This window comes from Chlorocebus sabaeus, chromosome 3 (genome assembly GCF_047675955.1).
Source record: "Chlorocebus sabaeus isolate Y175 chromosome 3, mChlSab1.0.hap1, whole genome shotgun sequence".
Taxonomy (NCBI): domain Eukaryota; kingdom Metazoa; phylum Chordata; class Mammalia; order Primates; family Cercopithecidae; genus Chlorocebus; species Chlorocebus sabaeus.
The window spans coordinates 21,084,285-21,106,878 of NC_132906.1; the positions used below are offsets into that span (position 1 = coordinate 21,084,285).

Consider the following 22,594-nt stretch of genomic DNA (forward strand, 5'->3'; position numbering starts at 1 on the left):
ATTTTATGCAGCTGGAAACCATCATTCTCCGCAAAATACTCACTTTTGAGTGGTAAAAGGTGCCAGACTCTTAGCAAATCTCTCCAGGTCTGGGAAAGCCTTGACTATATTGATGAAGATTCTCTACAGATGCAATTTTCCCCTACAAAAGATGGCTTTACGGGGCCATTTCAAAATATGTCAAAGAAATATAGTTGGGGTAAGATATTTTGATTTCCTTCAGGGCCTACTATCTGTCATGTGATGCTCTACCATAGTCAGGTTGGAATTTCGTATCTTATTGCCAAAAAGAGTCTGTTTTGCCAGTCTTATAATCTCTATTTTAATGTTAATGCTGATCAGTTGTGCCTAAACTCCAAAAGGAAGAGGGCATAACAGGGTGTGTCTAACCTCCTTTCCCACCATGATCAGGATTTCCATTTCTCAGGCTTCTCTGGGGTCCCCTTGGCCAAGAGGGTGTTCATTTGATCAGTTGGGGAGGGCTTAGGATTTTATTTTTGGTTTACTGTCTTTACTCTGGGAATGGTGGACATTAGAATCTATATAGGTTTCACTTTTGGTTGGTTTCTATTGACTGGGCTATTTCTGAGCTCTGTCAAGTTGGAATTAAGTTGTAGAAAATGAGAGAAGTGCGTATAATTCTTATTCTTAGCAATGTAAATGGATTTTATCTGGTAAGCATATACATGATTTCTGGCCTGTAGAAAAGGCTATGCCAAACATTACATTTTATCACCTTTGAGAGTATTAACCAGCTTTGCATTTAATAGCAAATACCTTTAAATATCCCTGATTGCTCAGTCTTTGAATTCTTTAAACTCTCCAATAACGTCTTATTGGTTTACCCTTTAAATAGAGATAAACAAAATTTTTGACTTGTGTTGAATTGATATGAGTCATGATTTTCATCATTTTGAAAATTACACTTGAGCAGCAATTTAGTTAGTGAAATGTGTGTGTGTGTGTGTGTGTGAAAAAGAGAAAGAGCAGTTACTAAAGTCTTCTTTACTCATTTGTTAACATTTATAACCAAATATGATCAGCCACCCCCACTGGGCTTTAGGTATATTCACATTAAATCAGTATATTGTGTCTAATTTAGAAAGTTCATCATGGCCTAGGTGAATTGCTTTACAGCTTTATGGGGTTCAAGAAAGATCACAGAAGCTGGCATTTAATGTAATTATAGAATAATGATTACCACGTGTAAAAAATTTCTCAGTATAAAGAAGCCAGAACAAAACCTGTCTTCAAACTAAAGGGAGGTTATAAAAGGGCTAATTGGTTCAATTGTCATTTCCTCCCACTCAAGGTGTTCAGTCCTTGAACCTTTACCTTCCCTGGATGAGGAGTCTGTTTAGTAGCACTCTCAATGGGGAAAGAGTTGGTGAGAGATACTGAGATAAAATAGATTGTGTTATCTGAACTTGAGAAATCTGAGAAAAAAGGACTGTAGCCCCACGTGGAAATTTTGCTGCTTACACCAGGGTGTTGTAGTAAATAATGTAATTCTAATTCAATATTAGTCTTTCATTAAATGCGTAAGGCTTTAACCTCTGCTTTTTCTGTAGGTTTTCAAATAAATGGGTATGAGATTAATTACCACTTGTATTTTGGAATCAGGGACATTAGACTAGCTAATCTAGTAGCAATCTGAGAAAAGGGTAATAATCCCAACCAGAGAGAGGCATAGCTGAATCCCTCTTAATTCAATGCAATCTGCATTTCTGCTTAAAATGTATTAATACTGTGTGTACCCTGTATAATCTTTATTCATACCTTCCTGCATTATCAGTAGAGAGACATGAATTACAAATTAACCTCCCAAACCACAATTCACTTTAGGCTAATAGGTTCTTGATTCACATACTTAAAATTGAGCCAACTCTTGCTGAAAGAAAACCTCATAAAACAATTTTCCAATGTGGAAAGGATGATGAAGTGAGAAGATAGGTAAGAGACAGAGTCTATTTTCCTTTGCAGTGATTACAATAGGATATTAAAAATGTAAAATGCAAAACCCCAAATGAATTTGTGGAATCAATTTTTTTTATAAAGCAGAGATACTTTGTCTTTCACACCTTATTTTAAAATCCTAGAACATGATATTTATTGTGTTTATCTGTTTTCTACCTGAATAAAGTAGAAAATAGAGAATAGGTCTTACTCACGTTTGATCACTGAGATCTTACAATGCTTTTGGTTATTATCCTCATATGGTTTGGCTGTGTCCCCACCCAAATCTCATCTTGAATTGTAGCTGCCATAATTCCCATGTGTAGTGGGAGGGACCCAGTTGGAGATAATTGAATCATGGGGACGATTTCCCCCATACTGTTCTCGTGGTAGTGAATAAGTCTCACGAGATCTGATGGTTTTATAAGGAGAAACCCCTTTTGCTTGGTTCTCATTCTCTCTCTTACCACCTGCTACCTAAGACATGCCTTTTGCCTTCCGCCATGATTGTGAGGCCTCCCCAACCAGGTGAAACTGTAAGTCCATTAAACCTCTTTTTCTTTATAAATTACCCAGTCTTGGGTATGTCTTTACCAGCAGTGTGAGAACGAACTAACACATATCCCAAACTGTTGAGATGGAATTAAGCAATCACAGGTGAGGCAAAAGAATAGGAGACTGAGAAGAATCCAGGGCCATAATAAAACAGCAGGTCCCCTAGAATTGTGCAGTGCATAACCTGTACAACTGTATCTTTCAATCTTGAATGTTGCTAAGTTTAGCAATGAGAACTGGACTTCAAGCAGAATGGAAGTGTGATCCTAATTGGGGTGGCCAGACCTCAGAGACTCCTGGATTGACTACTTCAATGCAGTTTGCATCCTTTACCCAGCAATGAGCAGGACTGACCCATACTAGCTCTTAAGCAGATGAAAGAAGGATATAATTATCCCTAGGGCAAAATGCATTCTTATTCTCATACAGTCGAATAATAGTTTGCTCTGTGTAGCAAGCTATTAAGTCCACCAGAAGCAGTGGACTCATAGTGAAAATTTCTACTTCCCTCTCTTGAAACTGTAAAGACGTGCCATAGAGGTAAAAAGACACCTTCCCACAGCCTGCTTCCCCCACCAACCTAGGAAGACCCAGATACATTCTGGAAGGACACTGAGCAAATGGTCAGCCTCATGTGGTGGTATTCTCCATGGTTCATGCCCTGGTATGGGAAATGTGGGGCTAAGGAGACTACATCTTCGAACTTCAGCTTGCTGCCGGACCTCCTGCCCTGTGCTCCACTCTTATTGCGGCAAAGTTCTTGCTTGAATCCTTTAAAGGAAAGGAATTTGTATTCTTTGCCTGTGTCTGTTGGCAACTTTCTGTCAGTCACTATCCCCCTAAGACAGCCACCCATCAGCACATCCCCGAAATTCAAACAACATCAACATCATCTGCATCCCTGATGGGAAGTTTTGTTATCCTTTGCTTTTTTGTGGGGGGTGTGTGTGTGCGTGTGTGTGTGTGTGTGTGTGTGTGTGTGGATTTTTCGTTCTAAGAATAGAGACTAGAAAATGAAGAGAAGATGAAAAAGGGAGTTTTATTTTACTGTATAATTAGTTAGATTCCTGTTAATGGAAGTTTTACATATTCTGTCTTTTTCTTTTCTTTTTTGACATCTCTGCAAGATTGATTCTGGCTGTTGCAGACCATAATTATAGGTCTATCCTCAGTGTATAAGATATTGATTTGCCTTCCTCAAGTAGTAAATTTTAGTGACAGGAATTATCTTTTGCCAATTTCTTTTGTACAATGCCCAGCTAGACATATAAAATAATTTTGGATATATTTTTTGATGATAAGGTGATTAAGAACAAGTTACTCAACTTTTCAGTTTTGCTGTCTATGATAAAGACAGCATAAATGGTGAGCTAAATGTTTTAAGAAACTTACTCAGAGCAGAAGGGTGTTATTGTATTAATTTATGCAGGCTGATTAGCACATAGTGCCTGGCTGATAGAAGGTAATCAATAAAGAGTAGTTGTAATTATTAGTGTTATTATTAACGTAAGTTGAAAATGAAAGGATTAACCTTAAGAGATGGTAGGTAGGCCTAGGGCTGTGTGCTGATCCATGGATGAGGAGATCCTGATAGCGGAATCTACGACCTGGACCTACGTCCTGGGGAAGAAAGAAGCAACTTGGATTTGGAATAATAATAAAAGTGAATGGCTTTGATTTATTAGGTATCTAATATATATTCTTTACCTTTGTCTCATGTAAGCTTCATAATAACACTACACAGTGTTTATTTTCCCTAGTTTTTGGTTAGTAAGCTGTAGCCCAATGACTTGCCCAAGGTTACACAGCTCATAAGCAATGGGGATGATCAACATGAAGTCACATCTGTCTACTTGACTGTTTTTACTTTTCAACTTACTGAATGAAAAGAGGCCCATGCAAGCCTTCTTTACTAAGGGTTCCAAAATAAATACAAATAATGATGATAAGCCTGCATATTTATTTATGCCTGTTGCTATTTTCCAACTTTCATGTTTACTCCCCACTGTCAAGACGATGTTTTTTGAGCTGAACAACGGAAGGCTGTAACAGGAGCCATGCCATACACAGAGGAGGAAAGACATCTTACAATGTGATGATGGAGAAAAACTGCAATAGCAAGATGGTCCTCCAGATAAACCAAATCCCACCCATCTGTCCACATCAGCTATCCCTACGGGAATAGGTTATTTTCCATTATTCCAGTCTCCACACTCTCCATGTTGTGAAGTTTCTGCAGCACTAAGACCCATACTCCAACACTCTTAAAACTGTATCATCTTGTATTACTTGCTGATTAGAATTTCAAAATAAAGTTAGAGGTGTCATAGATCACATGCCTAAATGGAACCTTTTACAGATAGAACCATAGAGCTTCTTGTATGCTGGGCGTGTCTTCCTAACTAGATCGAAGGGCAGGGACTATATCCCACTCACCTTTATAGACCCCCTTTCTCACACTCTAACACAGCGGTGGGTACTCAGAATATACTAGATGATTAGATCACTACCATATTTTACCAGGAAAACAATATACGTTAAAAAAAGAGTTTTGTGGGCTTTTTCTTCCCCCTGTGTCTTTAAATTTTCAGGTTGTTTTACTCCCTTGCTCTGGGGAGTATGTATGTTTCACTTCGGACACATCAAAAGCCAATGTAGAATGTTTTATGTTCTCCAAAATGTCCTCTCTTTGTTCAGCAGGCACACTGGGGTCCTCTTATTTCTTAGTAATTATCTGTTGTTGAAATAATATTGTAGCTTTTCATTGATAATAAACTGGCAATCATGTGAGCACATAATGTAAGCTTTGACTTTTAAAAAAAAATTGTTTTAAAAGGTAGTGTGTGGACACAAATTAAAATGTTAAGTGCACAAAGTTTTTTTAAAGTCCTGGTTTCCTTCCTAAAGAACAATCACTGTTACCCACTCTATCATTCCAGAAGAGGTGTGTTGTCTTAGTCTACTCTGGTTGCTATAACAAAATACCTTAGACTGGGTAATTATAAACAATGGAAATTCATTTCTGACAATTCTAGAGGCTGGGAAGTCCAACATCAAGGTGCTGACAGCTGTAGTGTCTGGTGAAGACTTGCTCTCTCCTTCCAAGATGGCATCTTCTTTCTGTGTCCCCACATGGTGGAAGGGCAAAAAGGATGAACTCTCTCCCTCAGTCACTTTTATAAGGACACCAATCCTTTATGAATCAGGACCCAGCTCTTAACAGTGTTGCACTGGGGACTTTCAACATGAATTTGGAGAGGCGCAAACATCAAACAACAGTACATATATATGAAAAAATATTCTCTGTCTCTGTCTCTCTCTCCCCTCACTCTTTACTCTCCAACAAATATGATAGCATATTAGTCACATTCTTTTGCAAAACATTCTTTTTATTTTTTCACTCAACAATATATGTTGGTGATCATTTATTAGCACAGACAGACCTACCTCAATATTTTAATGGTTGCTTAATATATCATTCCATTATCCTTCTGAAGACCCACATATGGCCTCTCTCTTGCTTTAGGCTAGTTAGGGTATTTCCAATCTTTTGGAATTATAAAATGCTGCAATTAACATCCTTTTATACGTATAATTTCAAGCATGTAGGAGAAGTTCCCATAGAATCAAAGGGTTTTTGACGTGAAATTTTGAAAGATATTGACAAATTATTTTTGAAAATGGCTGTGTCCTTTCATTTCTCCATTAGCACTATTTGAGAGTGTCTTGGTAAGACAGTGTGTTATCAATTTTTTATATTTGTCAATCCAATGGGTAAAAAATGGTTTCTTTGCGTATTTTGTAAGTTGAGTGCTTTTGCAAATGTTTGGAGTTAATATACTTTCTTTTTCTATGAATTGTCAAGATACTATGGCCATTATCTATAGAGAGAGACCATGAAAGAAAGAAAAAAGCTTTCCCCTGCTTTTGGAACAAAGGGATCCCACACTTTCATTTTGCACTGAGCCCAAAAATTATATAGTCAACCCTGGCTATTCTCAACCATATACAGTATACTTTTGTTATTTCTTTATCTTTATGTAAACCATATTATGTATATCCTGCATCTTGCATTTTCATTAAATTTTTTGTATCAGGGCTTCATCTGTGTTAAAAGTTGTAATAGTAGCTCAGTACAGATAATGGTTCTTTGAATATACTTGGACATATCTCTGGGTGCCCCCGTTCAGGGATATTTTTAGGGATGGTGTGTACACATAAGCGTGTACAGTGTGTGAGAGTGTGTGCGTGTGTGTGTGTGTGTGGTTTCCTGGTCATAGGATATGCATATTTTTACTTTACTATGACAAAATTGTTATCCAAAGTGGTTGTAGAAAGCTATATAGCATAGATACACACACACACACACACACACACACACACACACACATATATATATACACACACAGTTTGTTTTGCAGTGATCTCCATCCTTACCAGCACTTTAGTATAAAACTTTAACTCATTGTGGTTTTAACTTGAACATCCTCGTTATTTAAAAGGTTGAGCACTGTTCATTTATTTCATAGCTATTTGGGCTGACTCTTCTGTGAAGTGTTTATTCGTGTGTTTTACCACTGCTTTGTGGGGAGGCAGGCTTTTCCTTTTTGCTTATCTTTGCATTTAGGAATCTTTTGATTAAGAAGTGTTATTAATTTTAACTCCGTTAACTTTCCTATTTTCATTTACATTTTTTCTTTTTGGGTCTTGTTTTCATCATTTTTTTCCTTCTCCAAGCTCATAGAAATATTCTATATTTTTCCCCAAAGTCTTAAGTTTGTGGTTTCCATATCTGCATCTTTTTTCCCTTTTATTTATTTTTGTGTATGCTTTCTTGTGTTGTTGTTGTCCACATGGAAAAAAAATGATCATAACATCATTTATTGAGCAACCCATTCTTTCCTCACTGATCTGTAGTGTCATTCCAGTTATACACTAGATTTCATCTTATGTACGGGCTTGTTTCTAAATGCTCTGTGCTGATCCACTGGTCTAGTCTATGTTCCTGAGCAGTATTATGCTCTCTTATATACAGGGCAATGAAAACTGGCAAAACAGTTCCCCTCATCTTGTTCATCCTCTACAGGAGTGTTTCAGCTATTCTTGTGCTTTGCTTCTCCAGAAAACTTTTAGAATCTGCTTATCAAGTTCTATAAACAACTCTGGATTGAATGTGAAAGGAATTGCATTTAATTTATACAGAGCAATTTGAAGAGAAATGACCAAATTTTTAATATGTTGTATCTTTCTATCACAAACGTTTTACATATACAAAATAAATATAGGGCCAGGTGTGATGGCTCATGTTTGTAATCCCAGTATTTTGGGAGGCCAAGGTGAGCAGATCACTTGAGCCCAGGAGTTCAAGACCAACCTGGGCAACATAGTGAGAACTCATCTCAAAAAATAATGATAGATAGATAGATAAATAAATAAATAAATAAATAAATAAAATATGCATCTAAATATGTTTACCTTAATGTATTTTAATAACATACATAAGTTCAAAGAAGTCTTGCACAAGTTTTGTTAGATTTTTTTCCTGGATGCATTATGATTTTGTTGGTATTTTAGGTGCTCTGATTTGTAAAATTACGTCCATATTCTTGAGGAGTTTCTATATAAACAATCTTATTACCTGCAAATAACAAAAGCTTAGCGTTTCCCTTTATAATTTCTACATTTTATTTGTCCTTATCTTACTGTACAATGTTGAATCAAAGGCATCATTGTTGTTTTTTATTTTAAAGGGAATAAGGTTAATTTTTTATTAGTAAGTATGGTATGTGCTACAAATTTTTGGTAGGTACTCTTTCTAAAACAGCAATCATCACAGAGTAAGTTACATTGTGATAGCAAACAACCTCCAGATCATGGGGGCTTACTGCAACAAAGGTGTCTATTTTGGTTTCATAATGTGGAAACTGAGCTGGCCTCTACTCTGCTTCATTTTTACTCCACGTGCTTTTTTATTCTGGAATGGAAGTTGAAAAAGCAACATTTATTTAGAAGTGAGACCTTTAAGGAGGGGATAGGGGAGAAGAATGACAGATAAAACCTGTATTAGCTCTTAAAGCCTCTGCCAAGACTTAGTAAACATCATTTCTGCTTTCCTGCTACTCCTGGCAGAGCAAGTCACATGGCCCAGGTTGGATGTCAGCCAACCAGGAAGTACGCTCCTCTTACAGGGAGGAGGTGTGTACAAATATTTGGGAACAATAATTCCTTGCTCCTTCTATTAAGAACTATTATTTTAGTATGAGATCTTTGGAGAGATAGGAGACCACATATGTTTAAAGTTCATCCAATACTATTGAACTAATTATCTAATTTGTTAATTTCATGAATTAAACTAGATTTTCCAATGCAAAATATATTTTGCATTTATAGGATGAATGCAAATTTATCATGGTGTGTTATATTTTTCATATATTCTTGGATTCAGTTTGCCAATATTTTTAAAGGATTTTTGCATCTATATTCATGAGTAAATCATTTTTTCTGTCTTGGCCCTTTTCAGAGCATCTCCTTATAAATAGACATATCTCAGAGGCAACCACAGAATGTGGACAGGAAGGAAGAAGTTTTCAGACATGTGGTAGAACTGGGCAAGTTCTGAGCTCAGTTCTGGACAAAGCACAAGCAGGTACCAGGTCCTGGAGCAATGCCTCGTCTGTAATGGTCTCCTCATTAATCTGAAGCCCTGTGTATTGAAAAAAAGCACATGATAATATATAGATTGAAAAATAACAAGATGTGATTAGGAAATCATTTTGAAATACCTGAATTGGGAGATGCTATGAGGATAAAATATGTATATTCTATGCAAAGCAGAAAGCCCAAAATGCTCTGGTTCACTAATTAAAGTATTTTTCTATTTTCTCATCCCTTTTCTTTGTAACTGTGGGGTGACTCCTGGCGTGATCTGCCCTCCACTGCCGGCTTCTGCACAAAGTCGAGAAATCAATATTATAATCATGCACTGTTTCCATAGCAAGTGCTCCTGCGGCTCTGAGCAAAACAGCACTTTCCAAACCCTGCCAGAGTATATGTGGCAAAGAAAGATTAATTAGCCACTCACTAATTGACAGTATTTCCCTCTACATCTGCTTGGGCCTGATGTGAGTTTAAATGTCTCTATTAAGTGCCTGAAGCTGATTGCACATGTATAAAATTTAATGTCCCTTCTGAAACCTCAGAGATGTGTGAGATCTGGGTTCCCTCTCTAAACAGTAGAGATGTGGGTAAAAGGCTTAGCGTGGACGGCAATTCTGGAGAGGCAACAGAGAACAGTTAGATTAGGGGTTGGGGTCAGCTAGAAGTGCAGTAGTGTGGAGTGGGAGAGCTGAGGTGTAGCTCTAGTTCTTCAATAACCTGCCATGTGGCTGGCAAACCACGCTGCTTCTGTGGACTTCTCTTCTTGCCCAGGTGTTAGATTCGACCAGTGCTTTTCTAACTGGGTTTTCCAGAATCCAAGAGAATCAGGGTCCCCTTAAGAAAATTCTAGACTCTAAAGCATATGATTAAACCAGGGCTGTTCAACAGAACTTCTGTCCAACAGAGCTTTCTGCAATGATGGAAATGTAAGATATCTATGCTGCCTGATGGGTAACCACTCATCACTTATGGCTACTGGGTCCTAGAATTGTGTATAATGTGTCTAAGAAACTGAATTTAAAAGATTTTTAACTCACATAGAGCTGTCTTAATTTAAATTGATTAAAATTAAATAAAATATAAAACAAGAATGGCTACCATATTGGACTGTGTGGCTCTGGAGGGTCTGGGCTCAGGCCTAAGTGAACAGTGTCCAGGGCTTAACCGAAACTGCAGTGATGTTATTTTAAAGAAAATCCTAAAGAGGAAGCAGAATCAATCATGAGGCTACTCCCACCCACCTCTGTAGCCTGTCAGTATCTCTATCTCCAAAGCCTACTCCTGCTTCAACCAGACACAGCTGCCTTTGCTTGCAAAAAATTTGCTTCTGAAATAGTTTTGAGCAAAAGGACATTTGCAGCTAAAGGACAGCAAAAAGCCATTGGCAAACCACCGGATTAAATAATCTCCAGAGTTCTTGAACATTGAAAGATTCAAATCCCCCAGTCCTAATCTCCCTTGTACATGGCAGGGACCAAACATATATTCCTGGGTGTGGCAGGGAGAGGGTGGCCTTCCCTGTGGTCCCACCCCACTTTGCCTGGCATGGGGGAGACGCCAGTGTCACCGATGTAGTGTCTAAGCTGAAGAGCATCCCGGCTCCTCCGACAGGGCAGAAACCCTCCATGATGCTCGCAGCTGCTCCCCCAGAACTGCTCATGGCTCTTCATAGCTTCTGCTCACCCTACACACTCAGACCATAGAAAGAAAACAGACCACAGGCCAGAAAAAATCTCAATGCATTTCTCAGCCTAAGTCTCTTTTCCCATACAGGTGAGAAGGAAAGACCAAAGATTACCGAAGGAGTGATGCTCAGGGCTCTGCCACAGCTGCCCAAGGACACGGGGAGGTTCTGAGGCCAGGCGCCCCACCACCATGGCCCTTTGGGGACTGTTGCTCCAGGGGCTGGGGCAGGGATGGTGATGAAGTGTGGGGGAGGTTGGTCAAAGCAGGGAGCCTGAGCTGCTCCTTTCCTTGCATTGAGATGTCAATGCCATCTATGAGATAGAAACCTCACATAGAAAAATATTTTTGGAAAATGATGGAGAAGTTAGGTTTAGAGTATTTCACGTCTCAGAACCACCTAAACAATCTGCAAACTACATGATGGAAAGCCTGTCTTGTAGAAAGGGCCAATCTCTGTGACTGTTGGAGAGAAGGGAGGGAAAGATTTTATAGCTCCTAGAGGCATCTTGCAGGTGAGGGGTTGTAGGGAAAGCAGGGCAAACTTCTCAGACAGGCCAGTGTTCACATAGTTCCTTCAATTACAGTTCCTCGGTCTCCCTTCAAAGTGCCACCCCGAAAGGTAAGTAACACTCAGCAGCCCTCCAGAAAGTGTTTGTAAAAGGAAATGGCTTTGATATTTCATCTTTCTCAACCACACTGAAACAAACAGTGTGGCCTGTCGAAGTCAATATTTTAAAAAAAGAATACAACTGAGAGAACCATACTGTTGTATACATTTTTCCAACCGCTCATTCTCACTTGGAGCTCAAATTGTTGACAGGAGTTTAGTGTTTTGCTATGTGCTTGGGAGGGGATTTGGGGAAAACAGTGTGGCATTACGGGGAGGGCTTGTCACAAGAGTATCATTTGCTATAGTTTTTTTTTTTTTGGCTTTATCACATTTCTGGTTGTCTCTTCTTATGGCTGGAACATGTTAAGTGACTTTCACCAAGCAAAATAACTAACACAATATGAATCTTAAGACACTAAATTATAATAGTGAGCATGGACACTTTCTTCTCTCCTGCCCTCTGGGCCACTGTCATGTAGCACAGCCATCTACATCTCTGTTACACACACAGAAAGCAAACAGCCACCCTTCTTATTCCTCTTGTTCCAGCAATATGAATGTTCTTTACAACCAGTTAAGCAGAAAGAGAAGGTCTGAAGCCTGCAGCTACCCTGTTGTTTGGTTAGAAAGACCGTCTGGCTGGGAGCGGTGACACGCTTGTAATCCCAGCACTTTGGGAGGCTGAGGCGGGCGGATCACTTGAGGTCAGGAGTTCGAAACCAGCCTGGCCAACACGGTGAAATCTCGTTTCTACTCAATACAAGCATGAGCTGGGCATGGTGGTGGGCGCCTGTAGTCCCAGCCACTCAGAAGGCTGAGGCAGGAGAATTGCTTAAACCCAGGAGGCGGAGGCTGCAGTGAGCCGGGATCGCGACACTGTACTCTAGCCTGGACAACAGAGTGAGACTCCATCAAAAAGAAAGAAAAAAGAAAAGAAAGAAAGAAAGAGAGAGGAAAGAAAGAAAGAAGGAAGGAAGGAAGGAAAGAAAGAAGAGAGAAAGAAGAAAGAAAAGTAAAGAAAAGAAAAGAAAAGAAAAGAAAAAAGAAAAGAAAAGAAAAGAAAGAAAGGGTGAGAGAAACAAAGACCATCCACAGTCTTACCAACTTACTTTCCACCTCTTTATCCATCCACCAGCCACTGAGGACTGTAGGGAGTTTCCTCAGGGTTTTCCTTCAGAGACAGAAGTCGATCAGATGGCCCTGCCTCAATCACTCATGCCAGGCGCCGTCACTGCAAAGGTCTCCGTCAAGACTCTCCCAAGATCTGCTGCCTTCAGTTGAACACCATTCCCCTCCCCAACTTTTGGGGCAAGTTTTGCTGGCATGTCATCTGTTCAGTGTGTGTCTCCACTCAACTTGAGTCTCTAGGATAATGATAACATTTCCCCATTCAGTTAGCCAGTTACCTCCAGAAATGGAAGTAACCGAAACTGGAACTGCAACTACAGTGATGTTATTTTAAAGAAAATCCTGGGCCCGGCGTGATGGTTCACGCCTGTAATCTCAGCACTTTGGGAGGCCGAGGTGGGTGGATAACAAGGTCAGGAGATCGAGACCATCCTGGCTAACAGGATGAAACCTCGCCTCTACTAAAAATACAAAAAAATTTGCTGGGCGCGGTGGTGTGCTCCTGTAGTCCGGTTACTCAGGAGGCTGAGGCAGGGGAATCGCTTGAACCTGGGAGTCAGAGGTTGCAGTGAGCCAAGATAGTGCCACTGCACTCCAGCCTGGGCAAGAGAGCAAGACTCCATCTAAAAAAAAAAAAAAAAAGAAAAGAGAAAAGAAAGAAAGAAAGAAAAAAGAAAAAAAGAAAAGAAAATCCTAAAGAGGAAGCAGAATCAATCATGAGCCGACTCCCACCCACCCACCTCTTCAGCCTGTGAGTATCTCTATCTCCAAAGCCTAGCACAGGCTCTGATTCATGGCAAATGAACGAATGAATGAATGCTCTAAGCTGTACAGAGCTGGAAAGTACGGCAATATTTTCAAATTAGATGCTGAAAAAATAATTGGCATAGCTCCTTTTCTTCCACATATTTTTAGTTTTTGGCCTAGGTTATAATTAAGTTAAAGATTTTTTCCTGGGGTGACTTCTCAAGTACAATAAAATAGGCAGACTTTGTCTACAGTGTCCCGTCCTTGCATTCAGCAGCTCCATGCTTGTTCTTACAGGACTGGGAGATGCTATTTTCTACCTAAAAGATTGGGATGGGAAAGGCCAGGTTATGAATGGAGGTCTCTCCACAGTGAGAACTCCTGCAGGCTCCTGTGCTCAGTAACTGTGCTGACTGCTTTGGAGGCTGCTTCTGCTGGTGGCTCAGTATGAGAGGCCTGGTTCTGATGGCAATGCGCAAGGTTAGGCTGTTGAGTCCATCAGTTAATAGCTGTGTGCCCTATGGAAGCTGCACCCTCAGCATGTCCGTCCTGCTGCTGTTTGAAATCCAATATGCCAAAGCAAGGGCAGTGTCCATCTTGTTTCCAAGATCATTATTCCTGAAAGATGCAGGATAATTAATTGCCCAGTCTACCAAGCAATGATTTCAGACGATTGCAATCAAAATCTCTGCCAGAACCTTCAAACATCCTGCAATAATAATTACATGTCAACTCTGGGGTTACTCTCTAAAGATTCTCCCTTTGTAATGTGAATATCTCTTTATTATGGGCTGGAACCCATAATAAATTCATCATATGGAGCTAGGTCACAACTAAGTAAGTGCAATTTAGAACGGAAGAGTCCACTCGGCTCATTGCCTTCCCCTGTGCCGTTGACTGCTGGTTTAATAAATCCAACTCATCAAGTAGGACTTATTTCTGAGAAAAGACTGAGACCACCTCCCACTGGACTAGGGCATCTCTTTATGCCCCCTACTCACTGAAGCACTCTTACTCTACTGAGTATACAAACTCCTCAGAATCATTTCCTATGATTGATTGAGAAGATAAAATCAAAAGTTATTGAGACTTACAAGGAAAAAGGAAACCTCAGGTTAGAAAAATGGAAAACTTATTTTGCTCACATTCCATAAAATTACTTATATTCTCGCAGGACTCAGCAGAGGATTTTGCCTGATACCTGCCTGGAGTCACATGGGATTCACTTTCCCGATTGTTCACAAGGAGGTGATTAATGATGAGCCAGAAAGTCACCACTCAGGAAGGCTGTTCTTTATGACTTTGGCCTACTTTTCTAAAAATGGACTCAAAGGAGTGAGTCTCATTTAAATGCCTGGAAGAGAAAGTAACCTACCTGATTATTGCAACCCAAAGGACTCGGGAGAGGGAGACTTCATGAGCAGAGGCTGAAGTAGAAGTTTGGATTAAAAACAAAGAAAAAGTAGTCAAGCAGTGGAACATAAAATTAAAAACACAAAACAAACCCAACAAGCATTTGTAAGGAGAACCAGTTAGCAATATACTCTGATGGTGGATTGGTAATGATGTAAATACAAGCGGAATAACCTCCTCACTAGGCATCTGTGAGACACAATTAGGAGAGAGGCTCACAATTGAGTAAGGGAAAGAGCTATAGCAACTTGTAATTAAGCAAAAACAAGCTGCTCAGAAGGCATCACTAAGCTATGGTTTGTTGTTCTAACACTCACCACCACACAGCATATGCTTTTCTATTTTGCAGAATGCCATTCCATTGACAAGATGTATATAGTTGTTTGTTTTCAAAGAGGTCTGTGCTTGCCCTTTCCATGGAAGCAATACTTCTTCTATGATTACTTAGCCGCTTGGGACATGTGCAAATGTAAACAAAACTACCACAACACTTCCAAAGTCGTGGCTGACTCACTGGGCAGCCTACTTGTTGCAGGACGTTCCCTGCGCCACCCTTCCCTTGTGGATGGCTCCCCTGATGAACTCCTGCCCCCTCCTTCCCACTACTTCATGGCATGGTGTGGGTGTAATTAACTACAAAATATGCCTATGCAGACCTCACGTTCTTTAGTCCAACTTGGGCTCCATGTGAGGAAGGGCAGATATGGTAGCCCTTACCCTCCTGCAGGACAAAGACAGCTGGGGAGACAGAGGGAATCTACATTGGACCTCCTAAATTTGCACAGAGCATAATGAAATCCCAAGCGTCACAGCCAGAAGGAGCTGTAACAATTTAGAGGAAGAGGAAGTCAGTAAGAATGAAAATGACCAAGAAATGCTTTGTGGAATAAATGCAGGCAGCATGGCATAGCGAGTACGTGTGTGGCTTTCAGAGTCAGCCAGATGACACTCAATGAGTTAATCAGTGTCTCTGAGCTTTGATGCTCTTACCCATTTTTTTTTTTCAAATAGAAAATATAATATCCACCCCACCGCTCCTAAGTATGAAAGGAAATAACTTACGTAATGCACTCAGCAGTGTTTAGCACATTGTAATTACTCAACAAATGGAACGATTACTCTTACAGAATTTTGGCTGGACCTAGAAATCTAAGATTAGGATAGATGGATGGTGAAGAGGGTCATATTCCAAGCTGGAAATGAAAGTATAATACACAGTTTTTGCACATACATGTGTTCATTCTTACACATGTGTACACTCAAGAAAAACCTTTCTAATGACCAATGATTGGAGGCAGTAAGAAGAAGACCATGAGCCTGTGATGCTGAAGGGATCCTTGAGTAAACTTTTGACAAGGACTCATGAGTCAGGTCAAGGGTAGGAGGTGCTGGGGAAAAGAAAGTTAATAATAAAACTCATTCACTATGTTACCCTACTCCATGCACACCTTAAATCACCAGAATAACCTATGAAATTGACATTAAAGGGTGAAAACTCAGGTTGTTTTCCCAATCCCTGGAACCCCAGAGATAATTGGCCTCTTTGATTTTATTACCTGAAGTATCCAATGTGACAAAATCAGGAGAAATCATACATACATTGTATTTTATTTCTGGGGGAAAAAAAAAATCTTAAGGTTTCTTGAGAAAGCTAACTGGTCTTGTTAAATCATTTCTTTATTCATTCTTTTAATAAGTACTTTATTGATTATCTGCTATATAACAAACATGTGCCAGAAATTGAATAGTGAGAAGGAAACTCTGGTCTCTTCCCTTGTGTATTTTAGAGCCTAATTGGCTGCAGACGTCAATTAAATGATAATGTAAATATAAATTTATGAATTGTGAAAAGGGCCATGATGGACACATTACATAGAGAGCTAAGAATATGCATGGGATCTGATCTGGTCCAGGAAGTGAGGATGGACATCTATAAGGAAGAGAGTTGCGGGCAGAGATCTGAACAATTCAGGGAATTAAACGGGGGATGGGGAATAAGTGGTTTAGATTGAGGGAAACATGAGTGACCTGAGACAGAAGGGAGCAAGTGTGGTCTGAGAAACCAAAAGATGGCTATGGCTAAGGTGTTATTAGGTTGACGCAAAAGCAATTGTGGTTTTTGTCATTACTTTCAAGGCAAAAGCTGCAATTGCTTTTGCACCAACTTAATGGAAGCCCAGTGAACAGGGACAGAAAAAGGCTGAACGTATGTGCAAGGACCTGGGCCAAAAGGCTATGTTAGAAATTTGGGACTTTTTAAAGAGCAATAGGAAGCCATTGAAGTATTTTAAGGTCTCCCAGACTTGCTGGGGAGAATAAATGGAAGAGGAACAAGACTGAAAATATGGAGACCAAAATGTCAAGAGTCGTGGGGAGTGATGATGGTGGCTACAAAGAGGGTGATGGTGCTGAACATAATCAGAACTGAATAGACTTGAGAGATAGTTAGGATTTGAAGTCAGACAGACATGGGGACAGATTGCTTATTTGGAGGTGCACAAGAAGGTGTCAAGATAGAAAAATAGGACAGGAAAGATCAGTGACCTGAGAGGCTGGACAGTCAGGGGAAATCTTGAGGAAACAGGGGACCCAAGATGCTTCCTTGGGTCAGCAGAGATAAGCAAGGGGTGGGGGGCTTTCCCTTGCAAGGTTAGGCTGTTGTGCAAGGTTAGGCTGTTGATTCCATCAGTTAACAGCTATGTGCCCTGTAGAAACTGGACCATCAGCATGTCCATCCTGCTGCTATTTACAATCCCATATGCCAAGCAGGGTCCCTCTCGTTTCCAATATCATTAGTCCTAAAAGATGCAGGACAATTGCCCAGTCTACCAAGCAATGATTCCAGATGATTACAAGTCAAAATCTCTGCCAGAGCTTTCAAAGATCTTGTGGTAATAATTACATGTCTGGGGTTACCCTCTAAAGATTCTCCTTTTGTAGTGTGAATATCTCTTTCTCATGGGCTCCAGATCTAAAGGGAATGTATTGGCTTCTTCTGCCAAGAGGTGGGTGCTGAGGAAGTGCTACCTGGGAGCCCAAAAAGAGCCTAGCAGTGAGAATATCTGGGCATGTTCCCCAGTAGGAGCAACGAGAGCTGTTGGGAAGTTCTGAGGGGTGGTGCGGCACCCAGCAGAGCAGCTCCTGGACATCTGAGAGTTGTCCACTGGAAACACTCAGTGAAGACAGCACAAGGCAGAGGAAGGTGCCAGGATGGTATGTGGCTCTCAGAACAGAACAGTTCCTTTTCTACCCAGGGTCTGTACCTTACCTAGCCTTCTTTTCATCAGCTTTGGTTCTTCAAGAGGAGAGGAGTCACTGAATGCTCCTTGATACCTGCTAGCAATGATAATTTAAATATATATATGTGTGTGTGTGTGTATATACATATATATATACACACATACTTAATATATAGTTGTATTTGCAAGTTTTCTAAAGCACTGAGTTGGAAAAACTTGCAAGTGGTTGAGGGTTTCCCCAGGTCACTAAGAGCATCTTCAGGACAAGAGCGTGTTTTCTATACCATTGCATTCAGAGTGTTGAGCATGACTGAATGGATAAATGAAGTCCTGGTTCCAGGTTAGAGTAACAAGTGCATTTCAGAAGACCTCAGGCAAGGGATCAGTCAATAGATGAGCTCGGCAAAAGTGAAAATATCTTTCATTACTGTTTGTGTGTGGGTGTGTGGGGGCGACAATCTAGAAGTCTTATAAAATAGAATCTGGAAGGCTAATTTTAGCCCCGTTTCCACATCTTGCTTCTTTATTTTCCTCTGATGTGGAATAAAGCCGTGAAGAAGTGCCAAGGACTAACACTCAGGGTTTTTATGCTCCTTCATTGGCAGAGGTTGTTTTGCCCTTCGTTGTTGTCAGCTGCCAGAGGAATTGCATCATCAAGCTGATGGCAGTCTTGCCCTGCGGCTCTATTCCTTCCATGACCGTGAGAGTGGGGGGCAGAGCACCTCAGACACAGGGGCTGTTGGAACTGATCCCCCACCACATAGGGAGCGGGGCCAGGCTTGAAAGTGTTCAGAGGCGTGTGGCCAACCATCCTGTGAAAAAGAGGCTCATTTCTCTTGTCTGTCCTCCAACTTCAACTTCCTTTCCAAGCTTTGAATCTTGGCTGCCTCAAATTCCCAGACAACCCAATATACAATGCTGCCTATAATTTTGAGTTCAGATCTCTAGAGGGACAGTTTATATGCTTATAAAGTGTCGTTCTTCCAAGCCCTGTCTCCCCCATCAGCTGCGTATTTTATAACTCTGCCATCCTTCATTCTGAGTACTTTTGTTCGCTTATCAGTCTTCTCTTTCCACGGTCAGCAGGACCATGTGACTCACATAAGTAAACATTTATTAAAAATCCACATGATCAGAAATGCAAATTAAAATGATGCTGTATCTTTTTTGCCCATCAAGTTGGCAAATTTTTTAAAATGATAATACTTAATGTTGTCGAGTTGCCGAGAAAATGGGTACTGTCTTACACTGCTGTCAAGGATATAAATAGCTCAACCCTTCTGGAAGGTAATAGAGCAATTTTATCCTGTCTCGAAAATAGTACATATCCTTTGACCCAGCATTTACACACATTGAGGGTCTACGCGAAGTCTCTCAATTTAACTCTCAGAATAATTTCATGAGGTAGTTACTATTATTATTGGTATTCACTTACTAATGAAAACACCGAAACTCAGAAAGGGTGATTTATTCCAGGTTACACAGTAAATATATGGCCAGAACGGGACCCAAATACAGATCTCAAATGTGATACTAAAATCTCAAATAATGCCAATGTCTGTGTCCACTGGAAACCCTCAGTGAAGACAGTACAAGGCAGAGGAAGGTAATGCTTGCTTACTGTAAGAATTATCAAAGATTTACTTATCTAATAGGGAATAATTGAAAACAACCTCAATATCCAATAATAGTGAGTTGATTTTTTAAATTACAGTGTAACTATACAGATATATATATACAAAAAAGACCATATATTTATTTTTAAATGATATTGTAGAAGAATATTTAACGATGTAGAAATACGTTCATAATAGATAAGTAAAAAGACAAGGTCATACAACAGAATGTACAATATAATCTCAACTTTATAAAAATATTGGTGTCCATATGCACAGGAAAAAGACCAAAAGAATAGGCATCAAAATGTTAATAGTGTTAATCTCTTACTCCTGGAGTTATGAGACTCTCTATTGTCTTCATCCTTATCTGCATTTTCTGCATTTTATATAATGTATGCATTTTTTTGTAAGGAAAGTAAATTACTAAACATGATTTAGGGCCAGACCCAGTGGCTCATGCCTATAATCCCAGAACTTTAGTAGGCCAAGGTTGGAGGATCACGTTAGCCCAGAAGTTCAAGGCTACTGTGAGCTATGATTGCACCCCTGCACTCTAGCCTGGGTGACAGGATGAAACCCTGTCTCTAAAATATAAAAATTTTTAAAAAGATTTAAAAGTCTTGAAAATCCATGTCTACTCCTCCACCCACATTCCCACCCTTTAGCCTGGTTGGACTCCAGACCCATAAGAGTAGCCTCCATTTACTATACATCTGCTACCTGCCTGGCCAGTAAGCTTTTAGGAGACAATTTGTGTACTTCTCACTATCAACCATTTTAGGCCCATGTCACAAATAAGAAAGCTGAGGGCTCCATGACATTATACAACTTGTCAAAGGTGACACGGTTCGTAAGTGGCAGAGCTGGGACTGCAGCCCTGTCATCCGATTCCAGAGCCTCTAGAGCAGTGGTTGAGAGAAAGGGCCCTGGAGCAAGCGGGCTTGGGCTCAGATTCTGACTGAGTCACTTGCTAGCTCTGAGGAGTTCTTTTCTCTTGGTACTTCAATTGCCTCTTATGTAAATTTGGAAAATCATGGTATTTCTCATGTAATGATGAGAATTAAATTAGTTAATTATGTAAGGTGCTTAGAACAGCACATGGTACGTAGTACCTGAAGGGCTATTATCAGTAAAAGGGCCCTACTAGTTGATGCTGGGAGGCAGCATAAAGTGGCTGAGGGAACACGGAGCCAAGTACATCTAGAACTGCAATCAGTGTTGGCCACTTAACTGGGTGACCTTCAGCAAGTTACCTGATTTCTCTGTGCCTCTATTTCATTATCTTTTGTGTCAGATGCCTGGTTCCTGGTAATTGCTGATGATGACTATTGTCCTAATCATTCCGCCTATCTTTTCTTTTTTTTTTTTCCTGCACAGCGTGATGCAGTTGCAGGGTAGGAAGCCACCCCTTTGCTCAGGCTGAGCTCTACCCCTGGACCACACTCTGAAGAGCTATTGCTGAGATCCCTATGGGGAAGCTTAAGTACAATGATAGATGTACTGTGCTGTTGATCTTTTTCAGGAGAGGGATATGCTCTGATTCTGAAGCAGCAAAAGAAGTTCGCCAATTTAACACCTTTCTCCTTTACTTATTTGACGACAACAATAACAAAATCTTCAGCTCTGCCAGAAACAAGAAGCCCCAAAATGTTTTGCTTCTTTTAATAGCACACACACACAAAAATCCATCTGCTTGCCATTTACCTCCAGAGCCTGGAAACATAGCAATTCTCAGAGCAGTGGCAGAGATAGCAGTTTAATGGCTTTAAGGGTTTTTTGACTGTATACAGCATGGGAAAATAAACACCAGCCACCATTAAGGTGTCTGCATGTTCCCCTGGGAAGAGAAGGGAAGAGGGAGAAATGATGTCAGCATCACAGAGAGTGGCAGGATTCATGTTGTTTTCTTCCTTTAAAATTATAAGACTAATGCTTGCTGCATTCCCGCCCACCACTCCCTGTGCAATCTCTCCCAACTGTGCCAAGACCCATAATCCTTGTTCCCTTGGACCACCCACAAGGTCTGATTTGGAATGGCACTAAACAAATGACACCTCATCCAGACTCCAGGGAGCACCAGTCCTGGGAGAACGACTCCAGATGGCAGTGGCTGTGGGGATGTAATCTAGTCCAATATCATCCCTCCCTGGGATGACTCTGGAGGGGCCACCTCAACTCCACACTTTTGGTTTATTTGGGGTCAGCACCAGAAGTGTGGCTCAGCATGGACTACACTACTGGTCTTGGGAGTAGAATAGCTGGAATCTCCTCCCATCAAGGTTGATCTGAGCCAGTCAGTTCTCCTGCTGGGGAAGGTAGACCCTGGCTGAAGGGACACATACAGGCCTCCCTAGGTCAGATCCAATATCCCAGCTGAGCCATTTCCTCAAGATAAAGCTTTAAGGAAAACCAATGGCCTGGAGAGTGTAGATCATGTGGGGGCCTCAGAAAGAAAAGGCTGTTGAATTAAAGATGAATTCTTCAGCAAAATGTGTCCTCAGTAAGAGCAAACCAGAGATGTCCTAGGGCAGGGGCTCTGCAAACTGAGGCCTGTGGTTCACACCCAACCCACTGCCTGCTTTTATGCAATTGGTGAGCTAAGATTAGTTTTCACACTTTTTAATGGTTGGGGAAAAAAAGCAAAAGAATAACAATATTTTGTAACACATGAAAATTATATGAAATTCAAATATTAATGCTCATAAGTAACGTTTTTGTTAGAACACAGCTGTCTGTGGCTGTTCCTCATACAATAGAGTTGAAGAGTTGCAACAGAGGCCTTGTGGCTCACACAACCTAAAATAGTTACAAAGTGTCCCTCTAAAGAAAGGGTTTGCTGACCCCTGTTCTAGGACACTGGTGTTCAAACTTCAGTGTGCATCTGCAATCCCCTGCAGGGCTTGTTAAACCAGATTGCAAGCCCCATTCTGAGTTTCTGCTTCAGTAGGTCTGAAGTAGAGTCTGAAATTTGCATTACTAAAAAA

The 22,594-nt window shown here is 40.4% G+C and overlaps 1 protein-coding gene across 22 annotated transcripts in view; it reads right to left on the bottom strand.

Annotated features, from left to right (window-relative positions):
- The window catches only part of EPSTI1 (epithelial stromal interaction 1), a 315,408-nt gene that overhangs the window by 52,106 nt on the left and 240,708 nt on the right, over positions 1–22,594 (bottom strand). For 6 of the 22 annotated variants that reach the window (XR_012092053.1, XR_012092052.1, XR_012092048.1 and 3 more), the window contains exon 13: positions 14,715–14,766. The exons of 11 other annotated variants lie outside the window; for them this stretch is intronic. Coding sequence is in view for 2 of the 11 variants with exons in the window: in XM_073013794.1 (XP_072869895.1) it covers positions 14,715–14,766 (52 nt within the window). In the remaining 9 variants the exon portion in view is untranslated. 5 more of the 22 variants (XR_012092056.1, XR_012092055.1, XR_012092054.1 and 2 more) reach the window with 3 other exon arrangements.